We start from the raw sequence: 24,438 nt of genomic DNA, 5'->3' as shown, positions 1-24,438 counted from the left end.
GCAGCCTGTGACAGGGCCTCACCTCCCTCACAGGTAAGAATTTCTTCTTAATATCTAATCTAATCTCCCCTCTTTTAGATTAAAACTGTTCTCCTTTGTTCTGTCACTATTTGCATGTAAAAAGTCACTCTCCCTCTTTTTGTAAGTCCCCTTTAGGCTGGAAGAGGTTCCAGGCTCTCCCTAGAGCCTTTTCCTCTCCAGGCTGAACACCCCCAGCTCTCTCAGCCTGTCTCCAGAGCAGAAGGGCTCCAGTCCTTTGATCCCTTCACATTTCCCTGTGGAGGACCAGGTCAGAGAGCACATCTCACCAGCAGGAACTCAGCCTAGAACAGCTCAGGCAGAGGGGCAGTCAGCATGGGGCTGTCCTGCTTCAGCCCTGCTGGGTACAATTTCACCTCTATGCAAAGCAGGAAGGGATTTTCAATTTACATTCATCCTGCAGCATTAATTAGGAGCCCCAGGCACACATAAGAAGGAACGTTTCCCAAGTCCCAGGTCCCACCAAGCCATAACTGCTGCGTAAAACTCCAGGTCATGCTTGAGACAAACCTGGACAGTTCTGAACCTGGTGCCTTCAGGGACCCCAAGTTGGTCTCCTACTATATTTGAAATTGGAAATAGGAATACCAATGCCAGGGGATCATGGGATTATGGTCCTCCTGCTAGTGACGGAGCAAGGCAGCAGCAGCATTCCCCACAGCTGAGGTGCCAGAGCAGCTGACTGCAAGAACACCCCACCAGGGGCTCTGAAAAGCCTGTTTACATCACAAGAATTTGGATTTTTCACATGACAAATTACTTCAATCATAAAAATATGGATTTTTTTTTTCCATTTTTCTGCTGCTCACAGCCTCACAGCTGATGGGACATCATTCCCAGCTGCTCCATCCGTATCAATGACCACCTTCTCACCAGTGGTGGGTTTGGAGGCTGGTCCTGAGGGAAAGCCCTTCATCAGCACAGTCAGTGACTTTGGGCTGCTGGAAAAAGCAGATCAGAGCTTCTCTAGTGAGAGAGCAGAAGCTCCCCAGGGCCTTGGGGCTGTGTCCAGCACCCTGCTCAGACCTAGTACACCCTGGAAATGGAGCTACAATGGCAAACACTGACAAGCCCTTTATCAGCATTTTTTTTCATGTAAAACTGAACAACAGGGCAAACAAAAAAGAACAAGATGGAGGGTCGTAATGTCACTTCATTTTCTTTTCAATTAAGAGCAAATTTTACACATCCTTCCTCAGCTAAATCTTGAGAGCAGCTCCATTTGCTGTGGCTCCACCACTGCAGAAGAGGAACAGCAGGAACTAAGCAGGATCTTCTTAAAATTCAGAAGAAAATAAGGTGGGTGATGTTCTGCCTACATTCTCCAACTTGCTTTCCCACCAGGCTGCTTTCCTGTAGCACCAGAAGCTATTAAAAGCCCTTGCAGTAGTCTCAAGAGCACAGAATTATCTTCCAGATTGGGAGCTCCAGATTCCTTTTGGTCATGGTGAGATATATAATCCACACATGGTGCCATTACCCACTCTAAGCACTGTCTCTGCAAGAACCCAGATGGATGCCAAGAATAAGGCACTTCTTATAGCTGAGGCGTTTTTAAGAGATGTTAACATGCCTTGCATAAACGTGTCCTACTTTCTGACTCGGGTTGAACACACATGAGTCACTCAGCTGCATCCTCCTAAAAGCCCACACCTGCACAGAAAAATCCCACCTCCTCTCTCACACACCCAACCTGATCAGGAAGTGGTGACAAACACAGGAACATGCTGGTTTTATCATCATGATTCAAAACTTTTAAGCCCTCAATGGAAAAAAATGTTACTCCACATCACTGCCCGACGCGCCGCGGAGTCACCTTCCACCATCAGCACAGGAGGATGCTTTTGCAGGTGACTCTGAGCTCAGGACAGACCTGGTCCTAAAAACAAGGTATCAGCACGAGGTTGGAATTGCCTTTCATCACAAAACAGTAGGTGGGGTGACAAGAAGTGACACAGAGACTTGGTGCTCCTTCCAAGTGGAGGTACAATGGGGACAATGTTCTCCACCACACAAGGACGAGGCTCTGCTGCCCTCAGAGAGCAGATGCAGCATCTGACTGGCTCTGCTGCTCCTCCCACGGAAAGAGGAGCCTTTCAAGTCTTGACATTGCCACCTCTCCTCAAAACCTTCTCACTAGGCTAAAAAGGACAAGAAAGGAAAGGGCTGGCGGAGGTCACACCAGCCATGGTTTTTCACCAGGGCTTTGGCCGACAGAGAACTTTGGAACTTTAGCCTTGTTTCTCCAACAAAAAGCTTCAAAGAGAACACCTGTCAGTCTGAGAACAGCAGCTCCCTGCAGCTGAGAAGAGCAGGCAGCATCACAGCTTGTTCAACAAGCCAAAGGCAAAGGGAGCACAGAAAAACCATTTCCAGCCAGTCTGCCCCTGCTCTGACTTTTAGGAGACATTTTAGGAGAAACCCGTGGGTTTCTATCCCCTGACTAATTGAAGTAACCACAGATACAAACTGCACTGTCTTCTCATCTCTGCTTTTTTGCTCCAGATAAATGCTAAAGCATCTATGCTGCCTCAACTGCCCTCAGAGCTCCAGAGACTCCTCAGGGTCAGCTCCTTCTCGAACCCAGGGGCTCTGTACCTGGGGTTAAGGTCTTCCTTCTCCTGAGCCTTTGTATGATCAATCTTTTAAGGCAACCCTTAATTTAAGAGAATAAAGACCAATAATTGTTGGCACTGGAAACCCTTTGACACAACCTATCCACCTTGTAATATCCAACTCATTATTGCAAGTTTTGAAATACTGACACAACTCAAAAACTTTTCACATTGCAAAAAAAAGTCAAAGAGTATTCAAACCATTGCCCACAGGCACAGAATGAGGAATGGTTTCATGTCATGGCACTAGAGAAAGGCTGGAACTGACACAGGCTCACTCTGGTATGTGGGCATGTCAGGATTTGGTTATTTTCTATCATAACTTTCCCCTGCAGCTGCTCCCTTCATGGCTGTGGTTTGAAGGGCAGAGGAAAAAGTTTCAAATCTGGTACCAGGTCAGATGGGACTTGTAGCATCCTGGGATAGGGGAAGGTGTCCCTGCCCATGGCAGGGGGTGGAACAAGATGAGCTTTTAAGGTCTCTTCCAACCCAAACCACTCTGTGATATTATGATTCTATGATACCCATCACTTTTGACCAGACCTGAGAGGAAAAGGCTTCCAGGTCCCAGGTTCAGACTGGGACCATGGAGGTGACAGGAAACCAAAACAAGCAGCCTTTGGGTTATGGGAAATGGCACAAATCTCCTTGTGTGTGTGCACAAACACACTCAACAGCTGACCTGGAGATGGTGTCCATCAAAACAGACCAAAACAGCATCAAGGGCATTTCACAGATCAATACAACCATGGACCTAGAGTGGTCTGGATTGCAAGCGACCATAAAAGCTCATCTTGTTCCACCCCTGCCATGGGCAGGGACACCTTCCACCATCCCAGGCTGCTCCAAGCCCTGCCCAGCCTGGCCTTGGACACTTCCAGGGATGGGGCAGCCACAGCTGCTCTGGGCACCCTGTGCCAGGGCATCACCACCCTCACAGAGAAGAATTTCTCTGCAATATCTGAAGTGCTGCTACCTTAGGGCTATTTCCAGCCCTGACCACCCTGGCAGTCAGCAGAACAATGATGGATCACTCTCCTTATTGAAAGTGCACAGGGAAGTGGTTCATAGGAGGCAGGTAACGAAGAATATCTGCACAAGATGGTCTTCAGCTGCACACACATCAGTATTTACAGATCACAAGCCAAGTCCTGGCCTGCTGGATTCTATACCACTTGATGAATTATTTACCTCAAAGCTAATTAATCATCACTTAACTCTTGGTGAGGTCTTCTACCAGTACGGCACATTCATGGAGTGACTCAATAAATACTTCCACCATTCAGAACTTCATAGGATTAAGAAGAAAAATCTTCTGTGAGAGAGCCCCAGACATCTGAGAGGCCATGTTCCAGTTGCATTCCACCTTCTTTCCTGGACATTTCCTGGGCCTTGCCCCAATCCTGTTATCCATGCCATGATGCTCAGTGCTTCTCCAGACAGCACTTTAGTTGCATCCAAAGCAACTCTTTTATTTGCATTTTTGTTAATAAACTCGTAACTTGATTAGGAAAACAGAGTTCTGCTCCACCTCTGTGGGGCCTGGAAACTCATTAACAGTGCTGAGAGATAAGATGCTTAAACCTATTAAGCAGGCTCTGCTGGCATTAAAAACAATTTCAAGATTTGTTGCCTGCTCTCAAAAAACATTTCTCTCTGACAGACACAAGGGGCTGAGGCAGGATCAGTGGAAAGGGCTCTGGGGACACAGGAGGACCATGTCACCACAAGGGAAGTGACAGGGTCATTATCAAGCCACACTCTCCTTCGAGAGTGTTTGGCCCTAGTGTTGCCCAGCCAGAGCCTTCAGAGCCTTCGTAGCCATCAGGCACAAAACATCAATAATTCATCCCCTTTCCCCAGCCACAGAATCACAGAATCAATTAGGCTGGAAGAGCCTTCTAAGATGATGAAGTCCAACCATTGGCATGAAGTGCCAAGGCCACTACTACTAACCTATGTCCACAAGTGCCACATCCACACATCTGTTAAATCCTTCCAGGAATGGGGACCCCACCACTGCCCTGCACAGCCTGGGCCAAGGCTGGACAACCCTTTCCATGATGAAATTTTCCTCAGTAGCCAATCTAAATATCCCCTAGTGCAACTTGAGGCTGTTTCCTCTTGTCCTGTCACTTGTTCCCTGGGAGCAGAGCCCAACCTCCCCCTGGCTCCACCCTCCTGTCAGGGAGTTGTGGAGAATGAGAAGGTCCCTCCTAAGCCATGGCCTGTCACTGTCACTAACACGGTGCAGACTGAAGTGACAGACTAATTTCTTTGTCCCTATCAGCCAGCATCTGTAAACACCTCCTATTCAGGCTGTTGAGTCTGGAATATCAACCCAAACCCCATCTCTCCTGTCTCAGTCACAAGCCAGGATTTATGGTAACACCTCCCCAGCCCACATGTCCTCATGTCACCGTCTCCAGAGGAGACTGGTCCAAACACAGCACATCATCACCAACTGGAGAGGAACTGGAGCGTGTTAACAACTTGACACGTCCCTGAAAGGGCAGCCCAGCACGGCACTGATGCAGGAATTGCATCCATGAGCCAGCTACGTTAGGTAGAAGGTCTCAGGTGTGAGAAAAATCATTCAGCGTCACCACACCACATGAATCCAGCCCCATTCCCAGGCCAGGATATCCCTTTTGGGGCAGCCTCAGCAGGCTGAGTGCTCCAACTAAGCAATGGGGTATCCAGGGTGTGGGCAGCCCCGGGGAGCAGACTCACGGCTCCATCCTACCCTGCGCTCACAGAGCTGTGGAGCATCTGCAACAAACACTGGTGAGCACCCATAGATCACAGGCAGGGGATCCCAGCACTGATAATTCAGCAGCAACTTGCCAGGGAAGAAGCCAAGTGACACATCAGGGGGACTTTCTGCTCCTACTGAATGATCCCAGCTCATAAGCAGCAGTGTCCCATTGGAATGGCAGCAGCTTTCCATGGTATTTCACTTTTCAGTCGCATCCCCTGTCTATTATTTACACCTGCCTGCTAAATTCACTTGGAAATACCTCAGGGCCCTTTCCCACAGCTCTGCTCTAGCTGAAGGATCAAAATCCAGAACTAGAACTCACAGAATCACCAGCCAAGGAGGAGGGGCTGCTGCTTGCTGCTATGGTAGGCAGCCCAGTGACAGAGGCCACACACAACTGTGGGTCCCTTCCCTCTAGCCAGCATCCAAGTGGGTCCCAGTAGAGCAGGGATGCAGGAGCCACAGCCCAGCCATGCAGAGAGCAGTTTTGTCCTGGGACTGGCTATCTGACAGGTTAAATCTTCCCCTGGAGAACTGGGAAGCACATTGCTCCTGATGGGAATAGCTCCTCTCCTGCGCTCCTCACTGCCTGCTGGAAGCTTGGCCACGACCTTGGAGCTTCCAACCAGTACAGAAATGAGACAGACACTGACAGATGCAAGACAGCCTCCAGCATGGCTGCTGAATCACTGCTGCTCTGAGCTGTGGAGGCACTGGGGAGGAGTTCTTGCCAGAGGGAAAGCTGGGGGGACTTGAGGAAACTGGAATTGCAAAGAGAGGGGTTTGAGGAATGCACTGTGGATGGGCAGGGAATCAGTGGGATGCTCGTGTCCAAATTGTTGCAGTGAATGGCTCAATGTGCAAGAGGAGACTGGTAAAATGAGGTGCCCCCCGAGGGTCTGCTAGGACCAGAACTAGTTCATACTAGGACCATAATAGTTCATATCTCCATCAGGACACAGGCTGTGGATCAAGCAAACCCCCAGCAAGTTTGTGAATGGTACAGAGCTGAGGGGAGGGGAAGGGAAGGGAAGGGAAGGGAAGGGAAGGGAAGGGAAGGGAAGGGAAGGGAAGGGAAGGGAAGGGAAGGGAAGGGAAGGGAAGGGAAGGGAAGGGAAGGGAAGGGAAGGGAAGGGAAGGGAAGGGAAGGGAAGGGAAGGGAAGGGAAGGGAAGGGAAGGGAAGGGAAGGGAAGGGAAGGGAAGGGAAGGGAAGGGAAGGGATCCAGAGGGACCTGGACAGGCTGGAGCAGGGGGTCCGCAGGAACCTTGTGAGGTTCAACCAGGCCAGGCAACATCATGGACCTGGATCAGGACAATCCCTGGTGCCAGCAAAGACTAGGGGATAGACAGAGAGGGATGGATAGAGAGGGATGGATGGATGGATGGATGGATGGATGGATGGATGGATGATGGATGAATGGATGGATGGATAGATAGATGGATGAATGAGGGATGGATGGATGGATGGATGACGGATGGATGGATGGATGAGGGATGGATGGATGGATGATGGATGGATGATGGATGAGGGATGGATGGATGGATGGATGGATGGATGGATGGATGGATGGACGGACGGATGGATGGATGGATGGATGAGTGAGGGATGGATGAAGAGCAGCTCTGTGGAGAAGGGACTTTCTAGCTGAAGTCTCATTTGCCAAAAGAGATTTGGGACATCAGTGACCTCTGTGCAGTCCTTCAGATCCCAAAGGCTGACATTTATTCTTGGAAACAGAGCTCAGTTTCACATTGCAATTTATTGATTCAAGCTGTGGAAAACAGGAACAAAAACATCGGATGCTGACTCAACCCTTTCCTAATTTTCTAGAATTTTTTTTCAACTCTGGCCAATAAAACACTTTGCAGCAGGTATGACAGAACAGGCAAAGATGCAGAAGGATGGATGGAGGAATGGAGGGCATCCTGTGGTCGCTAAAAGAGGAGAAATTTAGATTATATATTAGGAAGAAATTCTTTGTGAGGTTGCTGAGGCATTGGCACAGGCTGCCCAGAGCAGCTACGGCTGCCCCATCCCTGGCAGTGTCCAAGGCCAGGCTGGACAGGGCTTGGAGCAACCTGGGATAGTGGAGGGTGTCCCTGCCCATGGCAGGGGGTGGAACAAGATTAGCCCTTAAGTCCCTTTCAACCCAAACCAGTCTGCAAATTCATGATTTCATGAACTTCTAAACCCAGTACTATGGGAGCTGATGGCACTTGCAGTGGGGGAGCTACAGGGGTGTTCTCCTGTGAGAAGACCCTCACCAGGAGCTGCCCTTTGCAGGGCACAGCCAGTGCCAAATGGCTGCAGAACAGACTGGACAAGCTGAGACATCAGTGACAGTGCCTCAGATAAAGGCTACAGACAATGTCCAACAGCAGCTGTGACCAAGAAATGAGAACATGTGAGAGTAAAAAGCCCTGCAGACCCTGAGGCCAGTGCAGAAGGAGAAGCTGGAGGTGCTCCAGGCACCAGAGCAGAGCTTTTCCCTGCAGCCCATGATGAAAACCACGGTGAGGCAGGATGTCCCCCTGCAGGTATGGAGGATGCCATGCTAGAGCATGTGAATGTGTCCATAAGGAAGCTGTGACTTCACAGAGCCTAAGCTGGAACAGGCTCTCTCTGTCTGTAGACTGAAGCTCTAACTGTGACCCTAACACCCAGAACCACTGCCCACTCACACCATCCCCAGCCCTTGCCATTCAAGACCTTCCAAGTACCCACACAAGCTGTTACTCACCCCAAACTCTCTGAGCAAACAGCCTCAGCCTCACCAGGACCTGAGATAAGCTAGGGAGTGTTCACATTCATGGTGGGGAAGAAGCCAGGAGACAGACACTGGTCTGGGCTGTGGAACATGCATCAAGCCAGCCCCTAAGTCCTTCCACTCCCTCAGTCCCTTTGCCAACAGCTCAAGCTGGGCAGAGGGGATGGGGACAACCCAGGAGATAGCAAAGGAGCCTGATAAGGGAAAACAAAAATAAATCCCAAGTCCTGATTAAGCTTTTGGGCAGCTCATGACATCAAATACTGCCCAGCTCAGGAAACTGAGCAGAAACTTCTGCCTGGGGAGGTGGTGGAGTCACCATCCCTGGATATGTTTAAAAAAAGACTGGATGTGGCACTGGGTGCCAGGGTTTAGTTGAGGCAGGGCATGGGTTGGACTCGATGATCTTGAAGGTCTGTTCCAACCCGGTCATTCTGTGAGTTCTGTGAAACGGGAGGTCCAAGTGGTACTCAGGAATGTCCCACAGATGTCCAGGCCATGTGCTCCTGTGTGGGTGGCCGGGTTGGTGAACACCAGTGTGCCAGCTCTGCCAGTGGGATTCCAAGCCCTTGGATGGCAGACAGGCAGCTCTGGGCAGGCAGCAAGGATCAGCCTGCAGGGGCTGGGCTGGCAGCTGCCCCAGCAGCAACCGCTCCGGATCAGCAGCTCCCAGGCACTTCCAGGAGCAGAGCCCTTCCAACCAGCTCTCTGCAGGGTTTCCAGGAACAGCAAATGGGCAGCAGTGCCCCCAGGGTGATTAATCATCTTCCTGGGATGCAGGGAATCGTTATTTCCCACCCCTCTGTGCAGCTGGTGCTGCACCCACACGGCGCGGCACGGCAGCCTCGCAGCTGGCGGCACCCTTGGATCACCGCGGGTGCAGGAGGGGGCAGCAGGTAGAGACCCTGAGAGAGTGGGCTGGAGCCTCATGCAGAATGTGGGTGGTGCTGTGAGGCTATAAAATACAGGGATTTTGGGGGGAGTTCAAGGGGAAATGGGAGATAGTTGCTGTCTGAATGTTTTCTCCTAAAACAAGTGCTGAAAGGATTTAAAACACAGTCAAATACTTGATTGCTGCAGTGATTTTGTCAAACATACAGCAGCACTGTGTGAACTGCCTCTGGAACAGGATTATCATGGAATCATGTAGGTTGGAGCAATCCTCCAAGATCACTGAGTTAACCCAGCACTGCCACCACTAACCATATCCCCAAGAGCCACATCCACACATCTGTTAACTCCCTCCAGGGATGGTGACTCCACCATTGCTCTTCACAGCCTATTTCATTGCCTGACCACAATTTCTGTGAATAATTTTTCTCCGATCTTGCTACATCCTTTCAGGGAGTTTAGAGAGCAAGAAGGTCCTTCCTGAGCCTCTTTTTCTCCAGGCTGAGAGCTGTTTTTAGCACTGGGTAGAACACTGGATGCAAAACCACATGACGCACAGCATCACAGCCATGCCATGGGCCAGCACCACTGGACTGGACATCCTATTGCAGGTGTCTTTGTTTTGTCACTATTCAGCAGGAAAAAGGTCCCATGTATCTCAGGAACACTCCAGAAGCACTACTGGTTTGGCCTGAGCTTGAAGCAGCTGTAGCCCCAGTTCTGAAGGAACCAGTCAGCTCACAGAGTGGTGGGGAGGGCAGGGGACAGCAGGGCAGGGCAGATGTGCACAGTGCCAGGCTTGCCCCGGGCTGAGGCAGAACAGCTCATTTCACCAGCTCCCGCCGATTCCCAGCCTGACCCCCTCAAAAAGATACTGGTCACTCGTCCCTCAGCTGGTTTTGTGAGGAGATCTGCTCTGCATTGATCAGTCAGGGATGGGACAGGCACCCATTCCCACCCTGATGTGAGACCCACTCTCCAGTTGGGCTCACTTTGTTGCTGCCCAGGACTGTCAGGGCTCCAGGAGTGTCTTGGAGCTGGTCACATCACCATCCAACCCATTGTCCCAGCAGGCTGTCTAGTGTCCCACTGGGTATCCTGCCTGTCCACTCCTCAATTCCTCTTCCAGTTTCTCCTCAATGTCTTATCAGTTGATGTTGGCAGACCGTGGGCAGCCAAACTGACTGCAGCACCTGCAGCTTCCACACCAGAGGACTCCACCACCAATCCAGAGAACCCTCATTTCCAGACATCACACAACTCAAGGGGTAAGAGGAGCCATTTCTGGCAGGCTCCAGCCCTGTCCAACATGAGGATTCCCATGCTGCAGCCATGGTCTACCCTCCTTGGCACATGGCCACCCACCTCACCAGCCCAGGCAAAGGTGCCCCTGCACCCACCCAGCAATGTCCCACCCCTCCACCAGACCCAATCCACCTGTGCTCCTCTGTGCTCCTCCACACCCACTGTGAGAGCTCCCAAGCTCCTTCAGCACTCAGATTTCCTGCTCTGGCTACCACTTGCTCAGACTGCTTGCCTGAACTCTCCAGTTTTAATTGACTTCTTCTCCCTCTCCTCCCACCTAAAGCACAGCCACACACCTCCCTGCCACATGTGAGTACAGTCACCCAGGGGGACAGACAGACACTGCCTTTCCAAATCCAAATGCATTTTCACCAATAAGTCCTCCTCAAGCTACTCCCAGCAGTTTTCCACTCACTATCCCTGACACTTTCCCCTCTCAATAATTTAGCTGTAGCTATGTAGAGTCAGCTCTTGGAATGTGCCCATAGCAGAAGCTCCTGGTGCACCCACAGTGGGGTCTCCATGGCTGATGCCGAGGTCCCAGAGATCCCAGGACTTCTGGCCACCCTCCTCCTCCTGCCTGTGCTGCTGCCCAGCTCTACTGCCCAGATCCTGCTGCTCCTGCTCTCAGCATGCCTAGAAAGCACCAGTCTCCCACACGTCAGAATAATCCCAGGAAAGAGTAAAAGGATTTAGGGTTTGCTCAGCTCAGCCCTCCTAAACCCATTTCTGCAGATAAGGGATTATCCCCAGTGCCAGCACCAAGACAACAGTGATTCAGCAGGAGAAGGCAGAGCTCCAGCTGCAAAAGGAACACTGCTGGGGCTGGAGGGGGTTTGATGCACAGCACCCTCCCCACCCTGGGGTCCCTGCCCCTCTCTGCCCACACAGGCAGCCCCCAGGAAGCCACACGGCTGGGTGACGTGGCCCGTCCAGCGGAGATGTGGCTCCCAGGGCTGTCAGTGCTGTGCCAGCTGTGGTGACACAGCTGCACAGGGCAGGGCTGGCCTCCTCACCTTGGGGATGCCAGGCTGCCACACTGCTGATCCTGCTGTTTCCTTCTCACAGCACTTTCCAGAGCAGCCCCAGATTTCTGTTCTTCACCCTCTGGTCTTCACACCCCCCTTAACACCTCCGCCCACCCTGACAATGCCAAACCTGAGAGCCAAAAGCATGTGGAATCCCAGTCATGTCCATGCCAGGAGGAGGACTGAAGGGATGGGGAGGGGATGGAGGGATCCTGGCTGCCAGAAGATGAGAGAAACTCAACCACAGACCAGTGTCTGTGACACCCAAGAGCTGTGCCACTGATGCCACCGATGCTACCCAGCATGCCACCCGCTGGGGACAAGGCCACAGCCCAGCTCACTGCCCACCAGAGCAGGGTTCCTGGCTGCTACAGCGGGGTCTCTGGCTCTTTTTCTCCCCTTGGTATACAGGGTCCAGCTGGGAACCACTCTAAATCCAGCAGGAAGAGGCAAGGAGAGCCTGAGGACACCATGTGCCACAGGCAGCACACATCCAGTGATGTCTGGGAGAGCCCTGGACTGGAGCTGAGCTCTGCCAGTCCAGATAGCAAGGGGCACAGCTGCCATATCCCCTCACATTTTGGCTTCTTTCTCTCCTTCCTCCCTCTTTCTAACCTCCCTGGATGAAAAGACTCAGGCTAGGAGAGGGCCAACAGACTCACTGTGCAGCCAGCTTGGCTCACCCATCCAGCCACGTGGATCCCAGCCAGGCTCAAGGACCAGCCAAGGCTGGAAACCACAACGGGAGTGGGACCAAATTCACACACACACAAGATGAACCAGCAGAGAGAGACAAGGGTGCCACAGGCTCAGGGCAATGATGGCCTCGTGTCCCCTCACCTCCAGGGCTCCTTGCCTCCCACTGCATCCCAGCACACAGAGCAACAGGGACTGAGGTACTGTCCTGGGTGACACTGCTGCCAGTCACACAAAGCCAAGGAGCCACAGGCCCCTCCTGCACTGAGATGGGAGCAGCAGCACCTCAGGCAGTAAGGATGGGCTCCTGCTCCACGGCCACTTCCTCACACAACAGCCTCTGGGGTTCAACAGGGAGTGCTGCCCAAAGCTGATAAAGTTTTCCAGCAGCACCAATAACACAGGTTCCAGGAGTGCCACCAACCCTTCAGGCTAAACTAAACCCAAAATAATTACAGAACAGCTGATTTTGATTCCTTTTTAACTTGTTGCCATGAATCAGACTCCAGTTAATTGATATGAACTGCACTCAGTGTGGTGGATCACCCAGCACTGCTCAGGGTGATGAAGCAGACAATGGGTGCTGGCGATCATGGATTTTGATGATCATGGAGCAGGAGAACTGCATGAGAAAAGGGAATATCACCTGGGATAGCACATTAAGGGGAAACAAAACAAAAACCCACAGGGGCACAGGAAGACAAAGATGTCCCAGGTAGCCTCACTGCAGCTGGGATGATGCATAGGAAGCCCATTGTTGGAAAAATCCCAGCTTTACAGAGACGAGGCAACAGAGAGCGCTGACTTAGGAAGGCCATGGAACAGAGATGACATTGTTGAGAAGAGAGATTGAACTAGAAACAAGTTTCAACAAGTTTCAAACTGTGGCCTTGCAAAAAGACCAGATATTTTAGAGAATTAGAACTGTGAAAGATGCATTGTAGCAAGACCTCATGGGGTAAAAATATAGGTGATTCGTGTTAGATGTATTAGCAGCATCGTGTGGTAAAAGCCAATAGGCTGAAAAACATTTAAAGGATATTGTAACCAGGAAATAGGTTGGCTTCTGATAGAATGGTGTTGAGTTTTACATCTCTTATGTCTCACCCTTCAACAAGACTGATAATGAAATAAAATCTTTTAAAACACCTCTCAGTTGCCCCATCTCTGTAAAGCTGGGATTTTTCCAACAGTCCATGTGTCCAATTCCTGTGGGCAGCACCCAAGGGCTGGCAGCGGGTGTCACCACGCTGGGCACGACGTGGCTGCGGGAGCCTCAGGCAGGTGGCAGCAAAGGGAAGGTGAGGAAGAGTATGAGCATTCCTGCTTCCACGACCTGAGCATACCTGGCACCCAGGGCATGAGCATCCCTAAATTCACAGCCAAGGCATCCCTGGCACCACGGCCTGAGCATACCCACAATCATGCTCACCCCTGTTCTGCCTGGCACCCCATGGCACCCACCGGACCAGTGCCAGGAGGAACTGGGCTGGTTTAGGGCTGAAGGGTGGCATTTTGCCAGTTTGTTCCCACAGATCACAGGGAGGGCTGGACTGATCCCTCCCTCCCTGGACAGCTGTGCCCACATGGCTGACACTCGGCTGAGTCACCATGACCTGCCAGCCCTCACGCTGTCCACGCCCTTCAAACACACACTGCCTGTGGCTACCCAAGCACAGCACCCACCACTCCAACACAGGAAACCCCAGCCCATCCCACACAGACAGATCCCAACTTCCACAGAGAAAGTGAAGGGCAACCCAGCCTGAAAAGCTCAAGAAATGCTGACCAGCAGCTAGGTCAAAAATCCTGGAGACCTCACACCCTGGGGTAGCCCAGCTCTTTAAAACCAGAGCTGGGGCAGGTGCTGGGGCCTGGGAAGGCTGGGGTTGTGCAAAGCCTACACAAAACACCTGAGCTGCTGCAGCGACCTGCCAGGATGAAGCCAGAAGGGCAAACAGCTCTTTAAGTAAAATATATTTGTTCCTGGGCTGACGTTGGTACGTAAATCGATCTCAAACAGGCTGGAAATGAGAAGACCACTGGAGGGTATGTCCTAGAGTGGCCCTTCAACAAGGATTACTGGCAGGAGAAACAAAACTCCTCCAAGACGGAGCTGGAGCAGTGTCTGCAAGGGTGACAAAAGTATCTGTGTGACACAGGGACAGGACAGAACCTGCTGAGGCAGCCCAAGCACAGTGTGGCATTGCCCTAAGGACCACGGGTAGCATTAGCACCATGCTGCTAGGGATAGTCAGGCTAAGTGAGGTATTGCAGACACTTCAGGAGATCCTGGACCCCCCCCTGCGGGCAGAGGAGCCCTCCTCCCTGCACCAAGCAGCCCTCCAGTCTCTACATCACACACAGGTTTAGTGTAAGGGGCAGCCACAGCTGCACCGACCGTGGGTGAAAAGAGGCTGAGAACACATTCCCTTAGGGACCTGCCTGGAGGAGGGAGAAGCAGAAGCAAAGAGGCAGGATGCTGAGAGCCACAGAGGCACATGGCACCTGTTCTTGCTGTCCCTTGAGTGCCTGCTCTGCTGTGGCTCTGCTGCCACACCATGCCCTTCCCACCCTGCTGAGGCTGCTGGTGAGGACCATGACATCCACCAGCTGCACTGCTGTGTCCTCCAGCCTCAGTCCCACTCCAGGAGCTGCAGGAAGCAACCAGAATCTTCCAACCTCCCTGGGCCACTCACAATTTTATGTCCATCAAAGCCATTCCACATCCTGACACCCAACTAGGCCAAGGGCAAAGTCCTGCATTTGGGTCAGGGCAATCCCCAGTGCCAGCACAGACTGGAAGAAGGCTGGAGAGATGAAGGGATGGATGGAGAACACCCTGCAGAGAAGGACTGGAGGATTCTGGGGGGTGACAAATGGGACTTGACCTAGCCATGGGCACTAGCAGCACAGAAAGACAACTCTTGGGCTTATCCTCATCAGTGTGGGCAGCAGGAGAGGGAGGGGATGTTCCCCCTCTGCTCTGCTCTCCTGAGACACTCTGGAGCTGCCTCCAGCTCTGGGGTCCCAGCACAGGACAATGGTGTTAAACTGAGGGTGGAATCAGATTGGACACGGAGGAAAAATATCAGACCAAGAGGGGCTGGCACAGGTTGCCCAGAGAAGCTGTGGTTTCCCCATCCCTGGAAGCGTTTAAGGCCAGATTGGACCAGGCTTGGAGGAACCTGGTCTAGTGGAAGGTGTCCCTGCCCACAGCAGGGGGTTGGAATGAGAAGAGCTTTAAGGTCCCTTCTAGTCCAAGCCACTCTGTGAATATATCCCTGCTTCAGGCCTGACTGCCTGGGCTGGGGCAGCTCCCAGCTCCACTAAGGCTGCAGATGAAGGGTGAGAGCAGAAGATGAATAGGGGGCATATGTTGTTTTTGCCTTCTGTGTCCAGGACATGCCCAGACACCTTTTCCCAGATCCCTTGCTCTGCTGGGGCTTCACTTGCTTCATCTTCAAAGTCTGATGAAGTCTGGGCTGTCTCTGATTTGCCACCTGAGGGAAGCTGGGAGACGGTGAAGGAGAAAAGAGAAAACAGGAGAACAAAGTCACCTTCACCTCTCCTCTCCACTGCTCCTCCCAAAGGAGCATCACAGCCCTGAGCCTGCAGCCTCCAACACAGCACTACTGCAACTCCTGGTCTTCAAGAAAACCTCCTCCCTGCCCTGGTGGGACCAGGCACCAGGAAAAGTAGCCCCAGAAAACCACGGCATGGTGGTAAGTGGAGCTGAGAGGGCACAGAAAGCTATGTCTGAGGGGGCAGCTCCAGCAGGAACCAGTCCCAGTCTTGTTCTTCCAGCAGCACCAGAGCAGCAGCTCCTTGGAGCACACTCAGCTTCCTGCTGGGACACTCCCCCCAAGGACCTGCTGAGAGGTGAGGTTGTGCTTACAGGAGAGCACAGAGCCAGCTCAGAGGGGTCCAGCCAGCACCTCAGCACCCAGACAGCTCCAAATTGCTTTTTTTACACAGGCCACAAGGAACCCCCAGCAGCCAGAAAGACTGAACACAGTCACCTGTGCCCTGGTGCCAAACACCACCACCCTGAGCCTGCACAGCTAAAATGATGAAGCTGGAAGTCAAGCACCCATGGAAGTGAATCTCCCCTTCCTTCCTGGTACAGCTGTAATGGACCTACTTCCAGGTCTGAAATATTTACTGGGTCTCCCAAAGCCTCCAGAGATGGGCTGAGCTGACAGGCTGAGAGACACAACTTGGGATGTGAAGATTTCTGTTCCCAGAGGCAATTCATGGAGCAAACAGCTGCGTTACATAACGCTGTGCTGGAGAGCCACGGAGCACGGCCACTGGAGGGACGCAGTGATCAGAGAAGAGGAATGGCACAGAACCCCTCCTGGTCACACCAGGAAAACAGCAAATGTGGTTTCTTTGCTTGCTGGCTGGAATGTCACCCAAAGCCACCTCCTCTGGGATGTGGCCTGCACCACGGACCAAGCAGGAGCAGCTGATTGCAGCGCCAGGAGCAACAACAGCCGCAGCACTCACTGGGAAGGATTTTAGGAACGGGTTTACCAGGAGCTGTGACTCAAATCTGGAGTGGCATAGCGATGGCCCCAACCCAAGGAGGAACACAGCCCCTCAGCTTTTCCAAGCCCACCCCAGTCCCACCATGACGCTGCCCAGCGGGGTGGAGAGACCTTCCTGGTGCCCCTGCAGCCAGATCCGAGCCTGCCGGGGCCGCGGGCTGTCACCTCACTGTCTCAGTGGCAAAGCCAGCCAGCTCCCCACCCACTGGGCTCCAAAATAAGCCCAGGCAGCAGTGGCAAGCCAGATCCAAAAACAGTCTGTGCAGCCAGAAGAGGGATCAGCAGGAAGGGAGGGATGAGCCCTTCCATGAGACACGGATCCTGCACCTCCGTACGCCAGGCAGGTCAGCAAATCCAGGTCTCACACAGACACTGGACCTCACTTTCTCCTGCAAACAAAGAACACCAAGGGACTCCATCTGCCTAAGCACAGCCACTTAAAAAGCAGATTCCAGTGGGATTGTGCCCATGGAGTCTCTCTCTTCTATTACTGACCCTGAGAAAGCAGCTATTCACCAGCGGCCACCACAGACCTCTCCATCCATCCCTCCACTCAGTATTCCAACAGCAATGCCAACCACTGCCCATACATTTCCCAGACTACCAGCCCAGCTCTGCTCCAGTCCAAAGCCCCACTGCAAAGTCCTCCAGCTCCAGGAGGGACTTGCTGGTGGTGTTTAAGGAGTTTGTATCTCTGACGGAGAAGCTACACCCACACCAAACCAAGCTGCACAGCACATGTGCCTCCAGACAAGGATGAGAAGTCCGTGACATTCTCTTATTTCCTGGAGGAACATTTCCCCTCATCTTGCAGTGAGGGCTCCACATGATGCTAAAGTACTTGGAGATCACTAAGAAATAAGCAAGGTGCTGTTCCAGAGGGGATGAGGAGCATCCCAAATCCCTGCAGGGAGCAACATCTTGCCCTGATGGCCATCCCAGGTGTCACTCCTTGCCCTGTTAAACAGCAAACCCCAGTGAGCACATCCCAAAATTAGCCTCTCACAACCTTCATTTTAGTGTCCTTTGGCTCCATCCCCCTGCCATGCCTCATGGGAACTTGTTTCTGAATTTCCAAATTAATCTTAATAAATTCACAGCCCTGGGTTACAAATTTGCATTAATGAGCAGTTTCTCTGTGGGTTCAGGAACACAGGAGGGTGCGGGTGAGGCTGCCAGCACAGACAACAACCTGGCAGAGCAGGTTCAGAGGTGGCCACCAAATGGTCCAAGGGCTGGGACAAGGGGCAGTGGGGTCAGATTGGACATGGGGAAGAAATGTCAGACTGTGAGGGTGGTGAGGGGCTGACAAAGGTTGTCCAGAGAAGTTGTGGCTGACCCATCCCTGGAAGAGTTCAAGGGCACATTGGACAGGGCTTGGAGCAAGTGGTCCACTGGTCTAGATTTAAGGTGTCCCTGCCCATGGCAGGGATGTGGAACTGGATGATCTTTGAAGGTCCCTTCCAACCCAAAGCACTCTGTGATTCTGAGTCTGTCCACCACTTGGCCCGACCACACCCCCTGCACACACCACAATGCTACAAATCACTGATTTCAGATGAATGTGTGGGCTCCTCTCCCTGTCCAAACAGTTCTTGATGTGACATACTGAATTCTCTACAACACCAAGGCAAAGTAACGTTGTAGAACAAAACCAGAAGCACTTCCAATGTCCTGGATGCTTCTGGAAGTCATAGGAATGTCACCACATCTTGTTCACTGCATATCTCAGACTTTTAAATTGATTATTATGCTTTTAGGCCATGAGTGCCCTCTGCAGACCCAAGTGGACCCCATGCCACTGCAGCAGCCAGGAGCACAGCAGCTCTTCTCTGAACACTCCCAAACAGGAACACTGCAACATCTTACAGTGAAAGCACAAGAGCCTGGAGGATGATTGAGCAATAGCCTGAGACATGTGAATTCCCTTGAGAAAATCCCTCGCTCCCAGGCTTGGCCAAGGAAATTTTAGCTGAGGAGCAGCTGCCAGGAGAGGGAAGCCTGAGACAATTTAGGAAGGGCCATTCCTTTCAAGTAATTACAAAATCTACTGATTTGACATAGGGCTGGACACAGGGCAATGTGTGTGTGGGCACCCTCCTGGGACCTCCAGGCACAATTCCACAAGCAGACATGGAATTGCACTGGGCAAATGAGAAATGGATGGGAAGAGGGTAGATGAGCAGAGACCCGGTCTCAGCTTTCCAGCCTCTAAGCACTGGGAGCATGAGCAGTGCTCAGCCCATGGAAGCAACACCTTTGCCAGAATGAGGGCTGTCAGTGGCCTGGAGCCATCCTGCAGGGTCAGACCTGCAGCATCCAACACTCCTGTGACGCGAAATCATGATGGAGGTGGGCAAAGGAGAGCCACCTGGGCTCAGTGTTACCTGAAGGTGGAGCTGGGGCAGCAGAGCTGCTCCAGGGCTGCCCCTCAGCAGGTGAGCCCGGGCAGGCTCCAGCCCCACCCTGCAGAGCTCAGCCCTGCTCTCCCCACACAGCTCAGCCCTCGGATCCGCCCGCTCCACAGTAAGGGCTTTGCAGACACTGAGCTGGAAAGCCTCTGCAGACCTCACCACCCCCACAGCCGGCTCCTTGGGCTCCCCTGGGAACAGGGGACCACAGCATTCACAGTTCTAACTCTGCCAGATCCCCCAGACACCCAAATGTTACCACCCTTTGGATGCTTGAATCCCTAACTCCACCTCCTGGAAGCAAACCTCTTCTCTGAAAAACAAGGCTGGTCAAGAAAGAGGTCTGGAAGAGACAGATTCTTTGACCAGCCAGCAACAAATTGTCCCCAGGACAGAGATGCAAGGTCCCAACTGCCCACCTCTGGCTCAAAGAGGAGCTGTAACATTTCTGGGCCCAAATAGGTGACACTTGGTCTGTTCTATCTTATCCACGGACTTTCCCAGGCAGCCCAGGGCAAGACAACAGCCAACCAGCACAAAAACAGCCACGTGCTCTTCCCAGCCTCCACGCTGCCCCATCCTTTCAGAAATCCCCCTCACTGGACTCTCACCACCTCTCCAGGTCTTAAAGCCACCAGCCACCAGGCCAGTCCAAGTCCTCCCTCACCACCCAGCCGTGGCCACCTGCAGCACAGGGGACTGTGCCTGGCCCCAGCCACCCCTCAGTGAAGCCACGTGCCCACAGGACACACGGGGCTCACGGCTCACTCACTTTCATCGGGGTTGGGGGAAGCGAGAATGGCGCTGTGCTTCCTTTTCACTTCTTCCACATTCTCCGAAATTTTATCAATGAAGCCTCGGATTTCTTCCACCTGTGAAGTGAGACAAGACAGGTGTCTGTGACAGATCTGGATTTTTGGAAAGTGAAGGGATTATTATACTCTATTCCAAAGCAACCATGACATGTCTGAACCACAGCAAACATCCTCCTGGATAAATATTTTCCAGCTTGGAACTATAGCACCACTGTGGAATCAGACCTTCTCCATCCCACCAGCCAGCTCTGAGTCACAGCAATGTAATACACACTGCATGTCCTGTATTCTTTGTGATACACTGAGAAACTGCTGGGATTTATATAAATCAGCATCAGACTGATTCCCAGACTCTGTGCCACTGGCAGAGCACTGCTGAGACTGCACAAGCCAGGCTGGTAGCAGCTCGGTCCCTCACGGCTCCTTGCTCCATAAAAAGCTCCAGAAACACCCAGTTTGATCCTCACTCCCGTTCCAGGGAGGCCACATTTTCCAAAAGATCCATTCTGGCATTTTCCCTGCACTTCTGTGCTACAGGAAGACACCAGCATCGCCCAAGAGGGGAAACCTCTCCTGTGTTCTCCACCCGCCAGGCTTCTCACCCTCTAACTCAGTCTTCTCCTTCAGCTCACACCACTCCTTTGCTCATCTTCCTCCACCTGCACATCAGATTTATCCCAGTTCCCACTCCATTGCCTGCACAGATCCATTTTAACACCCCCCACACACATGCCATGCTAAGGGTGTGCTAAAAATCTGCAAGCAGATCTTACAGCCACCCACATGCCAGAAGACAACCTCTTGTTTGGGAACGGGAGGCACAAAATTAAATCAATCCCATGCAGAGACTGCTGCTCTGCAGAGGTGCTCTGGGGAAAGGCCTGAGAGCTGTGTGTGAGGCTTCCCTGCTCCCATCGCCTGGGCAACAGCCTCGCTGGGCTCTGGAGGAGCAGGGGGAGCAGGGAAACATCCATAGGGCAGCACAGCCTCAGGTCTGCAGGGAAGCCAGGTTCCTGATGTTCAGCACTCAGCATAACCCTGAGCATCAGCTGAGCAGCACCAGCCAGGGCAGGACCTTCATCCCATCCCCAGTGGCTGCAGGGAGCCTGGACCATCCACAGCCCACCCTGGTGCCAGCAGAAAGGTCTGAACCAGCTTCAGAGACACACTGGAGGAACAAAACCTCTCACCTGCTCAAAGAATTCATCCATGAAACGATCCCGGTCCACACTGACGGTGACTTCATCGTCATCATCACTGTCCTTTGCCTGCAACAACACAGAGAGAGAGAGGCATCAACGAGGGCTTCCTGCAGAGTTCATGGCCCTATTTCAGGAGCTCCTATGAGGAATCTTCCCCTTCTCCTGTGCTCAGCTGCTCCAAGGAGTTGGGGCAATCACTAGCCAGAGTGTGGAACACCCCAGGCACTGCCACTCCAAGTCCCCAGGACTCTGAGGGAGCAGAGAACAGACACATCCAGCAGTGAGGGATGGCCAAAACTCCGTGGCAGCCAGTGCCCCATGGCACGACCTCCGCAGTGAGCATGGGACACAGCTAAGGACACCCCACATCCAAGGAGTGGCAGCTTCCAGGGCACCCTCAGCCCTGTGTGAACACACCAGCTCTGCAAGGAGCAGGAACAGGAAACACCACAGATTCCACCAGGGTGCTGCAATGGGAAAGCATGTGGCATGTCACGATGGGAAACACAAGGGATGTTGGACTGGGAAAGCACGAGGGATGCTGCCATGGGAAAGCTCGAGGGATGCTGTGATGGGAAAACACGAGGGATGCTGCCATGGGAAACACAGGAATGCTGCCACAGGAGAAAGCATGGGCGATGCCGTGATGGGAAAACACGAGGGATGCTGTAATGGGAAACATGAGGGATGCTGTCACGGGAAACACAAGGAATGCTGCCACGGGAAAGCATGAGGGAAGCTGCAGTGGGAAACACGAGGAAAGCTGCAATAGGAAATGAGAGATGCTGCAACGGGAAAACATGAGGAATGCCATGTCAGGAAAACATAAGGGATGCCATGATGGTAAAAAGAAGGGATGCTGCCACAGGAAAGCATGAGAGATGCTGCCAAGGCAAACACAAGGGATGCTGTGATGGGAAAATAAAAGGAGTGCTGCAGAGTGCAGGAAAGGTGGGAGCAAACAGATAATACAGCAGAACTAGTAAAGTCACAGCAGGCAAATGAGGGGTTGTCCTTGTCTGCAGAAGCATGTGTGTCATTGTCACCAGAGATGAAAACACCTCCTGTCCCAGCAAGGCGGGGGATGCAAGCTCTCAAGGGAAGGAAAAATTACAGTCCTGCACATAAGGAGACATTTAAAAGATTATTATCCAAAGCAGTTACTCAACGGAGGGAAATGGAAAATTAACAGGTTGGAAAAGTTTCCTCTTACTCCATCTCTTACAAGAGAGAAGAAGCCAGTGGAATGGAGATTTAAGACAGGACTGCCTGTGCTCATCTCATGATGACTGCAGTTTTTGCAGATGGTTACACATCAGCCCATGGTCCCTTTGCACTCTGCAGAGAGGCAGCCACTACAGTCTCCAGAGAGAGCCCTCTTACATTGAAATAAGCCAGATTAAATATCTATCCTACCTCCTAAAATTGTCTTTCCACCCTACAGTGACTGATTAGGGTGGTATCATCTGGAGACCTCAGCTTTCAGCCTTGCCATCACTTGTGGCACTTTTTGCCTGGGTAACTAACAGAATAAATCACACAAACTCCATTTTGTTCATGGTGGAAAAAGCCCATTCTTTATTCACATAAATAACTCCTTTTCATATAGTTTTACAGAGCTTGTGTGGGACTGCAATTGGTCAGGAGCTTTCTTGTTAATTACTTTATTGGTTAGTAACAAGTTGTTATCCTGTATTGATTGGTCACTCAAACCCCTGATGTGTACATGCAGGAAAAGTTGTTTGTGAGAGATAGTTTTCATTTTTCTAGCTAATGGTGTAAAAACAGTTAATACACATGCAAGTTGTCTTTCACCCAGGAATAGATTGTTATGCCACTGATTTTAGGAGAGAAAGCTTGATTTTATGAAGCCTTTCTTTATGATTTTTCTACCTTACTACAAGAGGTAACTCACTCACACACAGTCATCCCATCCATGGTTATCCAGAGCCTTTGTGATCAGAGAGCTCCCACAATTGCCAGGGTGAAAATCTCACCCTGACAAGGAAGAGGAGGCATGGTGCTGCTCTTACCCACCACTCTATGGGCACAGAAAACTGTGCCCTGAAGTCTGAAATTGTGCCCATTCGTGACACAGCCACTCAGGCCAGGAGCTGCTGGCACAGTGAGGCTGGGGCATGGCCAAAGCTGCCAGCCTGGGGATGGGTTGGTACATTTAAATCCCTCCAGTGATGGTGACTCCACCACTGCCCTGCACAGCCTGTTCCTGGCTTTGACAACCCCTTCCATGAAGACGTTTTGCCTAATACCAACCTAAACCTTCCCTGGAGCAACTTGAGGCCATTTCCACTTGTCCTGTCACTTGATAACTTGGGGAAAGAGAGTGACCCTCACCTGGCTCCATCCTCCTGTCAGGGATTTGTAGAGAGTTAAGAAGGCTCCCCCTGAGCCTCCTTTTCTCCAGGCTGAGCCACCCCAGTTCCCTCAGCCTGGTCCTCCAGACCCTTCCCCAGCTCTGTTCCCTTCTCTGGACATGCTCCAGCCCCACAATGTCTTCCTTTTCGAGGGGCCCAAAACTGACCCCATGATTTGACCAGCCCAGGGGATGGTCACTGTCCTGGTCCCACTGCTACCTATGTGCTGGGACAAGCTGGGGCTGTACGGTCCCTGCAGCAGGCACTGCCTTCTGCACCAGGCAGGGCCAGCTCTTTCCCTGAAGCTTTCTGCTTCCAAAATTCTGCAGTTTGCTCACACCAGGTCCACACCACCTCTCCCATTTCCTTCCGCAGTCACAGTCCAGCATGGAGAGCCAGAGCACAGCTTGGGCTTCGGGCAGAGCTGGATACATGACCACATCAACACCTCCCACACCTCCCTGGAGCCAAGGGCAGGATTTGGCCACAGGCTCTTTTAAATCCTTCCTGCACACCAGTGCCACCAGACAGCCCAGTTCCTCCCCTGTCCTGTGTCATCACTGCTCCAGCCTTGCTCAAAACCATCTGAGCACAGTAACACAGTGACAGCTGTCACTGTCCCAACCCCAATGCCATTCCTTCAGCCAGCACCAAGCCCGGCTGTAAGCTCAGGTCCACTTGGGGTCAACAACTGCTTCCAGAGCAATGCCTACACATGCCCTGTTGCGCCCAGAGCACTCCCCCAGCACCCACAGCACATGGGAGGAGGGCTCACCAGGGAGGAGGTCACAAAGAACCATGTCCTAAAGCTAGGAATGCACGGACAGATCTTTGCTACAGAGACACAAGTGCCACCCATGCTCACATTCCACTTTACATATCACACATGCCTGCTAGGTTGGTGCTGTGCTTGATTTTAAGCATCAACAACTTTGAAGCATCACACACTTTGGTGGATGGTACCAAGAGCCCACTGGA

General features: G+C 52.2%; 1 protein-coding gene across 1 annotated transcript in view; it reads right to left on the bottom strand.

Annotated features, from left to right (window-relative positions):
- Positions 1 to 24,438, bottom strand: part of STX1A (syntaxin 1A) — a 75,042-nt gene that overhangs the window by 37,497 nt on the left and 13,107 nt on the right. Inside the window, exons 2-3 of the mRNA XM_068210151.1 lie at positions 21,074 to 21,151; positions 19,841 to 19,940 (exon numbers count right to left, since the gene is read on the bottom strand). Of these exons, the coding sequence (XP_068066252.1) occupies positions 19,841 to 19,940; positions 21,074 to 21,151 (178 nt within the window). The remainder of the gene's footprint in view (positions 1 to 19,840; positions 19,941 to 21,073; positions 21,152 to 24,438) is intronic.

The sequence above is a fragment of the Anomalospiza imberbis genome, chromosome 20 (genome assembly GCF_031753505.1).
Source record: "Anomalospiza imberbis isolate Cuckoo-Finch-1a 21T00152 chromosome 20, ASM3175350v1, whole genome shotgun sequence".
Lineage (NCBI taxonomy): Eukaryota > Metazoa > Chordata > Aves > Passeriformes > Viduidae > Anomalospiza > Anomalospiza imberbis.
Note: the sequence above shows the minus strand (reverse complement) of the source record. Positions and strands in the feature narration are given on the sequence as shown.